Genomic DNA, 10452 nt, shown 5'->3' with positions numbered 1-10452 from the left:
AAACGTCGACAAGCAGCACAAAGCTCCATCGGAACAGGAGTCGGCCGTTTAGCCCCTCCAGCCTGTACCGCCTTTCACAACTCCTCAGATAACGGAGCAGTCCGTGCCCACATGCAGCAAGACCTGGACAACATTCAGGTTCGGGCTGATAAATGGCAAGTAACATTCGTACTGGCACTCCAGTGCAGTGCTGAGGGAGCGCCGCACTGTCGGAGGGGCGGTACTGAGGGAGCGCTGTACTGCGCTGTCAGAGGAGCGGTACTGAGGGAGCGCCACACTGGCAGAGGGGCAGTACTGAGGGAGCGCCGCACTGCGCTGTCGGAGGGGCGGTACAGAGGGAGCACCGCACTGCGCTGTCGGAGGGGCGGTACTGAGGGAGCGCCACACTGGCAGAGGGGCAGTACTGAGGGAGCGCCGTACTGCGCTGTCAGAGGAGCGGTACTGAGGGAGCGCCACACTGGCAGAGGGGCAGTACTGAGGGAGCGCCGCACTGCGCTGTCGGAGGGGCGGTACTGAGGGAGCGCCGCACTGCGCTGTCGGAGGGGCGGTACTGAGGCAGCATCGCACTGTTGGAGGGGCAGTACCATCTTTCAGATGAGACGTTAAACTGAGGCCCCATCTGCCCTCACGTAAAAGATCCCACGGCCACTATTGGAAGAATAGCAGGGTGAGTTCTCCCCCGTGACCTGGGACCAATATTTATCCCTCGACCAACATCACTAAAACAGACATTCTGGGTCATTTTTCACATCGCTGTTTGTGGGAGCTTGCTGCGTGCGGTTTTTCACGGTCAGAACTCGCTGGTGTCGGCACATAGAACCCAGCCAGTTCAGGGTCAGCTGGCTATTCAACTCAGGGAGGCATCATCACCAAGGCCCAATTGGAGTGCGGCAACCTCATCTGGGATCTTTAGCACAGACCGTCGATTAACCCTTCCAGGTAGGTAGTGGTCAGTGCATTCATCAACAGCAACACGGAGGGCAGACTCAATTCAAATCCCTGTGGGCCCTCCTTCCCCTCCCTATCTCTGTGCTCTCCTCCAGCTCTACAACCCCCCCCCCACCCACCGAGATCTCTGCACTCCTCCAATTCTGGCCTCTTGTGCATCCCTCGATTCCCATCGCTCCTCTATCAGCGGCCGTGCCTTCAGCTGCCTGGGCCCCAAGCTCCCTCCCTAAACCTCTCCGCCTGTCTCTCCTAAAAACCTCCCTCTGTGACCCAGCCAGGGGAATCAAGGGATGTGGGGATCAGGTGGGAAAGTGGAGTTGAAGATCAGCCGTGATCTTATTGTATGGTGGAGCAGGCTCGAGGGGCTGAATGGCCGACTGATGCTCCGAATTCCTACGTTCAAATCCCTTCATAGCCTCAGCCCCCATCCCTATCGATGTCACCCCTCCCTCTCTTTGCCCGTCTGTGTCTGTATCTCCTTCTCTCCCTGTGTTTGTGTGTGTGTGTCCCTCTCTCTCACCAATTCCCCCTCCATGTTCCGTACACTCGGTCCGGAGAGGCCGGACTTTGCTCCACTCTTCACAATGCCGTCAGTGGGTAGAATCCGATTGGAGTCCGGCGAGTTTGCGATTCTGCCCCTGAAGCAGTGGGTCCCGTCTCGGCCTGAGATAAACCCTCGCCCTCGATGTTAGGGGTCCGCACGCGTACCGATTCGGGAGGCGGGGGGGGGCCTGACACAGCGATCAGCCACTCATGTTGGGACACCGTGCTTATAATATCGTGGATTAGTCAACAATCAGAACAAATACTTTATCAAAAGTTAGTGTTTGTCCATTGGGTTATGCACAGTTCAAATGAACAGATATCGGCAACGGACACAACCCTTCAACCCCTGCAGCTCCCATCCAGACTCCCCACGGGGCACCAACTCTCCCCGGGGTACGGGTCTCCCTCCCTGGGTACGGGTCGCCCCACGGGGCACCGACTCTCCCCGGGGTACGTGTCTCCCCACGGCCATAACAGGTTGCCATAATTATAAGACAGTCACGAATAAATCCAATGGGGAATTCAGGAGAAACTTCTTTCCCCAGAGAGCGGTGAGAATGTGGAACTCGCTGCCACAGGGAGGGGTCGAGGTGAACAGTATCGATGCATTTAAGGGGAAGCTGGATAAACACATGAGAAAAGGAATAGAAGGACACGATGAGCTGTAAATGTAAAGTTCTTTAATACAAATTCTTTAAAACATTTCCTCCGAGATCTCTGCGCTCCTCCAATTCTGCCCTCTTGCACATCCCCCAATTCCTATCGCTCCATCGGTGGCCGTGCCTTCAGCTGCTGGGGTCCCCAAGCTCTGGAACTCCCTCCCTCTCTCTCCTCCTTTAAGACGCTCCTTAAAACCGACCTCTTTGACCAAGCTTTTGGTCGCCTGTCCCTAATATCTAGGCTGACACTCCGGTGCAGTACTGAGGGAGCGCCGCACTGTCGGAGAGGCGGTACTGAGGGAGCGCAGCACTGTCGGAGGGGCGGTACTGAGGGAGCGCCGTACTGCGCTGTCGGAGGGGCGGTACTGAGGGAGCCCCGCACTGTCGGAGGGGCGGTACTGAGGGAGCCCCGCACTGTCGGAGGGGCGGTACTGAGGGAGCCCCGCACTGTCGGAGGGGCGGTACTGAGGGAGCCCCGCACTGTCGGAGGGGCGGTACTGAGGGAGCGCCGCACTGTCGGAGGGGCGGTACTGAGGGAGCGCCGCACTGTCGGAGGGGCGGTACTGAGGGAGCGCCGCACTGTCGTGAATGTAAAAGATCCCTCGGGCACCATTTGCAAGAAGAGCAGTGTGTGGCGGGGTTCTCCCCGGGTCCTGAGGCCAATGGGGGGGGGGGGGGTTGTTCTCCCCGGGTCCTGAGGCCAATGGGGTGGGGGGGGGGGGGGGAGGGTTCTCCCGGTCCTGAGGCCAATGGGGTGGGGGGGGTTCTCCCCGGGTCCTGAGGCCAATGGGGTGGGGGGTTCTCCCCGGGTCCTGAGGCCAATGGGGGGGGGGGGTTCTCCCCGGGTCCTGAGGCCAATGGGGTGGGGGGGGTTCTCCCCGGGTCCTGAGGCCAATATTTAACCCTCCAACAACAGACAAGACAAGACACTCCGCTGGTGTGATCACAGTGAGCTGGTCGCCGTGCGGCTCCTCCAATCGCCAAGCAGTCCCTTGGGCGGCCGCCGAGGCGGTGCTGAGGCCGTGCGGGCTGGCCGCGGGCGGGCGGGCCGGCGCTACATCAATGCCGGTGGCCGGTGTGGCGGGCCGGGTGTGGGCCGCGCCAGGCGCTCCAGGAAGCGGCAGGTGTGGTGGATCTGCAGCACGTCGCACACCTTGGAGCAGAAGTGGCCCGACAGCCGGCCGGGCAGCAGGCCCCAGTCGCCGAGCGGCCGGTCGAGCAGCTTGAGCGCCACGAAGCCGGCGCACGAAGCCAGGCCCAGCGTCAGGTGGCGGCCGGAGGCCGGGTCGCCCAGCCGCGCTTGGGCCGCCACGCCGCACGCCACGGCGGCCGCCACGTGGCCGGCCAGCGCCAGCTCGAAGCCCAGGCGGTGAGCCAACGCCAGGCCGTAGCTGAGCAGCGAGGCGGCCATCAGGGCCCCCGGGTGCCGGGTGCCGCCGCCGCCGGGCAGCTGGGCCGCCCAGACCGGCACCCAGGCGAAGATGGGCAGGGTGAGCCACTGGTCCAGCGCGGCGGTCCGCTGGCTCTGACAGGCCACCCGGGCCCACTGCACCGGCCCGTAGCCCAGCGCCATCCAGGCAAAGACGTCCTTGTGGTAGCCCCAGTCGCCGCCGCCACCGCCGCCGGCGGCCGGCCTCCTCCTCCGCAGCCAGTAGGCCCCGACCGCCACGTAGCCCAGGTTGACCAGCGAGTTGCTGGGCATGGCGAGGAAGCGCGGCAGCCAGGCCACCGGCCGCTCGGCGTAGTGCCGGTAGCCCAGCTCGGTGCTCACCCCGTCCAACAGGCCGCTGGCCACCACGGCCACGCACAGGCCGTACATCAGCAGCACGTGGGCCAACGCCGCCCGTCTCCCGGACTCGCACATCTCCGGCCCGGGGGGGGGCGGCGGGGGGCGGCACGGGCACACAAGCGGCTCGGTCCCCGGTCCCCGCGGCAATGCCGCACCCTGAGGGCCGAGCGTCAGCTCACTCGCCCCCGCCCCCGCCCCGCCTCTTAAAGCAGCGCCGCCCCGCCTCTTAAAGCAGCCCCGCCCCCTGCCTCGCCCCGCCTCTTAAAGCAGCCCCGCCTCCCGCCTCGCCCCGCCTCTTAAAGCAGCCCCGCCTCCCGCCTCGCCCCGCCTCTTAAAGCAGCGCCGCCCCGCCCCTTGCCTCGCCCCGCCTCTTAAAGCAGCGCCGTCCCCTTCCTCGCCCCGCCTCTTAAAGCAGCCCCGCCCCCTGCCTCGCCCCGCCTCTTAAAGCAGCCCCGCCTCCCGCCTCGCCCCGCCTCTTAAAGCAGCCCCGCCTCCCGCCTCGCCCCGCCTCTTAAAGCAGCGCCGCCCCGCCCCTTGCCTCGCCCCGCCTCTTAAAGCAGCGCCGTCCCCTTCCTCGCCCCGCCTCTTAAAGCAGCGCCGTCCCCGCCCCCTGCCTCGCCCCGCCTCTTAAAGCAGCGCCGTCCCCTTCCTCGCCCCGCCTCTTAAAGCAGCGCCGTCCCCACCCGCACTCAATTACAGTCCACCCACCTGTAAAAACAGCCCCGCAACTCAAGAGCCCCGCCCCCGGTCCCCCCTCTGGGTCGGCAGCGCCTGAAACAAGGACTTGTGCATTTCACCCCTGCCTCGCCCCGCCTCCTAAAGCAGCGCCGTCCCCTTCCTCGCCCCGCCTCTTAAAGCAGCGCCGTCCCCACCCGCACTCAATTACAGTCCACCCACCTGTAAAAACAGCCCCGCAACTCAAGAGCCCCCCCCCCCCCGGTCCCCCCTCTGGGTCGGCAGCGCCTGAAACAAGGACTTATGCATTTCACCGTCGCCCCGGTTCGCCACCACCACCGCCCGTGCTCAGCGCAGCTTTTTTTTTTCCGCGCTCACTGTTGTAAAGGTGGCAGGCGCCACACATTGGCGCACAGCAAGCTCCCACACACACACACACACACAGCGATGTGATAATTGTCATGTATTCAACCAGCATTGTAACCCGTGTATCATCTGACCCGAGTTGGACACCGTGAGAACACTGACCACTACGGTGGGAGACACTCCGAAACCTGGGCCGTCGGGTACAGAAGGGCACGCTCCACCCACCTGCAGTCGTTGAGGCCAATTCACTAAATATATTCAAAAAGGGAGTTAGATGTCGTCCTTACTGCGAGGGGGATCAAGGGGTGTGGCGAGAAAGCAGGAATGGGGTACTGAAGTTGCATGTTCAGCCATGAACTCATTGAATGGCGGTGCAGGCTAGAAGGGCCGAATGGCCGACTCCTGCACCTATTTTTCAGAATGTCCTGCACCCGCTCCGAGACATCCTTGACCCTTGCACCAGGGAGGCAACATACCATCCTGGAGTCTCGGTTGCGGCCGCAGAAACGCCTATCTATTCCCCTCACAATTGAATCCCCTATCACTATCGCTCTCCCACTCTTTTTCCTGCCCTCCTGTGCAACAGAGCCAGCCACGGTGCCATGAACTTGGCTTCTGCTGCCCTCCCCTGATGAGTCATCCCCCTCAACAGTACCCAAAGCGGTGTATCTGTTTTGCAGGGGGATGACCACAGGGGACCCCTGCACTACCTTCCTTGCACTACTCTTCCTGCTGGTCTTCCATTCCCTATCTGGCTGTGGATCCTTCTCCTGCGGTAAGACCAACTCACTACACGTGCTACTCACGTCATTCTCAGCATCGTGGATGCTCCAGAGTGAATCCACCCTCGGCTCCAATTCCGCAACGCGGTCCGTCAGGAGCTGGAGGCGGATACACTTCCCGCACACGTAGTCGTCAGGGACACCGGAAGTGTCCCTGAGTTCCCACATGGTACAGGAGGAGCATATCACGTGACCGAGCTCCCCTGCCTTGACTTAACCCTTAGATACACTTAAATTGGCAACAACAACGTTAAAAGTTACTGACTGATATAAAAAAGAAAGAAAAAGAAAAGCTACTCACCAATCACCAGCCAATCACTTACCCCCTTGGCTGTGATGTCACCTTTTGATTTCTTTCTCCTTTTTTGCCTTCTCTCCCAGCTGGAGCTGTACAAGCCCCGTCGCTCTTCCCGGACTGCCCGACTGCTGAGCCTTTATAGGCCGCTGCCTCTCGCAGACTCCCGCCTCTCTCGACGCTCCTCGACGAAAAGTTGTGGGCGTCCAAGGCCAGGAGGCCAAAATTATCGCCGATTGACGCACAGCTACGGACTTACACAAAGCAGATCATTCCGGTGCTAGGCAGCACCACGGTAGTCGTGACCCACAAAGATTCGGAGAACAGGTTGCCATTCTGGATTGTCCCAGGGGACGGTCCCGCACTACTGGGGAGGAGTTGGCTTGCTGTCATGAACTGGAAATGGGGCGATGTCAATGCAATCTCCTCTGTGGAGCGAGTATCATGCTCACAGATCCTGGACACATTTGACTCATTATTTCAACCCGGCATCGGCACTTTCATAAGGGCCAAGGTAGTGATTCACATAAACCCGGTCGCCAGGCCAGTACACCACAAGGCCAGAGCGGTGCCGTACGTGATGCGGGAAAAGATAGAAGGCGAATTGGACCGCCTGCTGAGGGAAGGCATCATCTCGCCAGTCGAATTCAGTGACTGGGCGAGCCCGATTGTGCCGGTGCTCAAGGCGGATGGGTCGGTCAGGATATGTGGCGATTACAAGGCCACCATCAATCGGGTGTCACTCCAAGACCAGTACCCGCTACCGAGAGCGGAGGACCTCTTTGCGACGCTATCCGGTGGCAAACTTTTTTCAAAATTGGACCTGACCTCAGCTTACATGACCCAGGAGCTGGCGAGTGAGTCGAAGAAGCTGACCGCCATCACGACACACAAGGGGTTTTTTGAGTACAACAGATGTCCGTTCGGGATTCGCTCGGCCGCCGCGATCTTCCAGCGAAATATGGAAAGCCTCCTCAAGTCGATTCCAGGGACGGTGGTTTTTCAGGACGACATCCTCATCACGGGTCACGATACTGAAGAACACCTCCACAACCTGGAGGAGGTGCTACGCAGACTGGACCGGATAGGGCTGCGACTAAAAAAGGCGAAGTGCATCTTCCTAGCTCCAGAGGTACAATTCCTGGGGATGAGGGTAGCAGCAGACGGGATCAGACCTACTGCGTCCAAGACGGAAGCGATCCAGAGAGCACCCAGACCCTGTAACACGACGGAGCTGCGTTCGTTCCTGGGGCTCCTGAACTATTTTGGTAACTTTCTTCCCAAATTGAGCACGCTGCTAGAGCCGCTACATGTGCTCCTACGCAAAGGTGGCGATTGGGTCTGGGGGGACAGCCAGGAAAGGGCTTTTGATAGAGCAAGCAATTTGTTATGTTCCAACACTCTGTTAACACTATACGACTCATGTAGGAAACTTGTGTTAATGTGCGATGTGTCATCCTATGGTGTCGGGTGTGTGTTGCAGCATGTCAATGTCAAGGGTCAGTTACAGCCGGTAGCTTATGCCTCCAGGAATCTGTCCCAGGCAGAAAGGGGATCCGGGATGGTAGAAAAGGAGGCGCTCGCATGTGTATATGCGGTAAAGAAACTGCACCAGTACCTGTTTGGCAGGAAATTTGAGCTGGAGACAGATCACAAACCCCTAACGTCCCTTTTGGCCGACAACAAGGCCATAAATACAAATGCATTGACCCGTACCCCGGGGAGAGTCGGTGCCCCGTGGGGAGACCTGTATCCCGGGGAGAGTCGGTGCCCCGTGGGGAGACCCGTACCCCGGGGAGAGTCGGTGCCCCGTGGGGAGACCTGTATCCCGGGGAGAGTCGGTGCCCCGTGGGGAGACCCGTACCCCGGGGAGAGTCGGTGCCCCATGGGGAGACCCGTACCCCGGGGAGAGTCGGTGACCCATGGGGAGACCCGTACCCCGGGGAGAGTCGGTGCCCCGTGGGGAGACCCGTACCCCGGGGAGAGTCGGTGCCCCGTGGGGAGACCCTTACCCCGGGGAGAGTCGGTGCCCCGTGGGGAGACCTGTACCCCGGGGAGAGTCGGTGACCCGTGGGGAGACCCTTACCCCGGGGAGAGTCGGTGCCCCGTGGGGAGACCCTTACCCCGGGGAGAGTCGGTGCCCCGTGGGGAGACCCGTACCCCGGGGAGAGTCGATACCCCGTGGGGAGACCCGTACCCCGGGGAGAGTCGGTGCCCCGTGGGGAGACCCGTACCCCGGGGAGACTCGGTGCCCCGTGGGGAGACCCGTACCCCGGGGAGAGTCGGTGCCCAGGGAGGGAGACGCGTACCCCGGGGAGACTCGGTGCCCCGTGGGGAGACCCTTACCCCGGGGAGAGTCGGTGACCCATGGGGAGACCCGTACCCCGGGGAGAGTCGGTGCCCCGTGGGGAGACCCGTACCCCGGGGAGAGTCGGTGCCCCGTGGGGAGACCCGTACCCCGGGGAGAGTCGGTGACCCATGGGGAGACCCGTACCCCGGGGAGAGTCGGTGCACCGTGGGGAGACCCGTACCCCGGGGAGAGTCGATACCCAGGGAGGGAGACCCGTACCCCGGGGAGAGTCGATACCCAGGGAGGGAGACCCGTACCCCGGGGAGAGTCGGTGCCCCGTGAGGAGACCCGTACCCCGGGGAGAGTCGGTGCCCCGTGGGGAGACCTGTATCCCGGGGAGAGTCGGTGACCCATGGGGAGACCTGTACCCCGGGGAGAGTCGGTGCCCCGTGGGGAGACCCGTACCCCGGGGAGAGTCGGTGCCCCGTGGGGAGACCCGTACCCCGGGGAGAGTCGGTGCCCCGTGGGGAGACCCGTACCCCGGGGAGAGTCGGTGCCCCGTGGGGAGACCCGTACCCCGGGGAGAGTCGGTGCCCCGTGGGGAGACCTGTATCCCGGGGAGAGTCGGTGCCCCGTGGGGAGACCCGTACCCCGGGGAGAGTCGGTGCCCCGTGGGGAGACCTGTATCCCGGGGAGAGTCGGTGACCCATGGGGAGACCTGTACCCCGGGGAGAGTCGGTGCCCCGTGGGGAGACCCGTACCCCGGGGAGAGTCGGTGCCCCGTGGGGAGACCCGTACCCCGGGGAGAGTCGGTGCCCCGTGGGGAGACCCGTACCCCGGGGAGAGTCGGTGCCCCGTGGGGAGACCCGTACCCCGGGGAGAGTCGGTGCCCCGTGGGGAGACCCGTAACCCGGGGAGAGTCGGTGCCCAGGGAGGGAGACGCGTACCCCGGGGAGACTCGGTGCCCCGTGGGGAGACCCTTACCCCGGCGAGAGTCGGTGACCCATGGGGAGACCCGTACCCCAGGGAGAGTCGGTGACCCATGGGGAGACCCGTACCCCGGGGAGAGTCTGGATGGGAGCTGCAGGGGTTGAAGGGTTGTGTCCGTTGGCGATATCTGTTCATTTGAACTGTGCATAACCCAATGGACAAACACTAACTTTTGATAAAGTATTTGTTCTGATTGTTGACTAATCCACGATGTTATTATCAGCACGGTGTCCCAACACGACTGGCTGATTGCTGTGTCAGGCCTCCCGAATCGGTTCGCGTGCAGACCCCTAGCATCGAGGGCAAGGGTTTATCTCAGGCCGGGACGGGACCCACTGCTTCAGGGGCAGAATCGCAAAGTCGCCGGACTCCAATCGGATTCTACCCACTGACGGCATTGTGAAGAGCGGAGCGAAGTCCGGCCTCTCCGGACCAAATGTACGGAGCATGGAGGGGGAATTGGTGAGAGGGGAAGAGAGAGAGAGAGAGACAGACAGAGAGAGAGAGGGAGAGAGGGGGAGAGAGACAGAGAGAGAGAGAGAGAGAGGGACAGAGAGAGAGAGGGACAGCGAGAGAGACAGAGACAGAGAGAGAGAGAGAGAGGGAGAGAGAGAGAGGGAGGGAGGGACAGAGAGAGGGAGAGAGAGGGACAGAGAGAGAGAGAGAGACAGAGAGAGAGAGGGACACAGAGAGAGCGAGGGACAGAGAGAGAGAGAGGGACAGAGAGAGAGAGAGGGACAGAGAGAGAGAGAGAGGGACAGAGAGAGAGAGGGACAGCGAGAGAGAGAGAGGGACAGAGAGGGACAGAGAGAGAGAGGGACAGAGAGAGAGAGGGAGAGGGAGGGACAGAGAGAGAGAGAGGGACAGAGAGAGAGAGGGACAGTTGGTGAGAGGGGAGCGGCCTATAAAAGGCCCAGCGGGAGATCGAGAGCAGTGTCGGAGCGGCCTATAAAGGCGTACTTGTGCAGCTACAGCGGGAGAGAAAGCAAAAGAGAATTAGAAAGGAATCAAAAGGTGACGTCACTGCCAATGGGGTAAGTGATTGGCTGGTGATTGGTGAGTAGCTTTTCTTTTTGTTTTTTATATCAGTAAGTGAGCTGTAACATTGTTAT

The 10452-nt window shown here is 61.6% G+C and overlaps 1 protein-coding gene across 1 annotated transcript; it reads right to left on the bottom strand.

The window, feature by feature from the left end:
* Positions 1 to 2910: 2910 nt before the first annotated feature.
* On the bottom strand, positions 2911 to 4157 carry LOC139240596 (transmembrane protein 187-like). The gene has a single exon (XM_070869147.1). The coding sequence runs from the start codon at positions 4015 to 4017 to the stop codon at positions 3208 to 3210; it is 810 nt and encodes a 269-aa protein (XP_070725248.1). The 5' UTR covers positions 4018 to 4157; the 3' UTR covers positions 2911 to 3207.
* Positions 4158 to 10452: the final 6295 nt, after the last annotated feature.

The sequence above is a fragment of the Pristiophorus japonicus genome, chromosome 32 (assembly GCF_044704955.1).
Source record: "Pristiophorus japonicus isolate sPriJap1 chromosome 32, sPriJap1.hap1, whole genome shotgun sequence".
NCBI classification, from domain to species: domain Eukaryota; kingdom Metazoa; phylum Chordata; class Chondrichthyes; family Pristiophoridae; genus Pristiophorus; species Pristiophorus japonicus.
Note: the sequence above shows the minus strand (reverse complement) of the source record. Positions and strands in the feature narration are given on the sequence as shown.

Excerpts from the sequence above, each read along its gene's own strand:
- LOC139240596 (XM_070869147.1), bottom strand. The coding sequence starts at position 4,017 with ATGTGCGAGTCCGGGAGACGGGCGGCGTTGGCCCACGTGCTGCTGATG.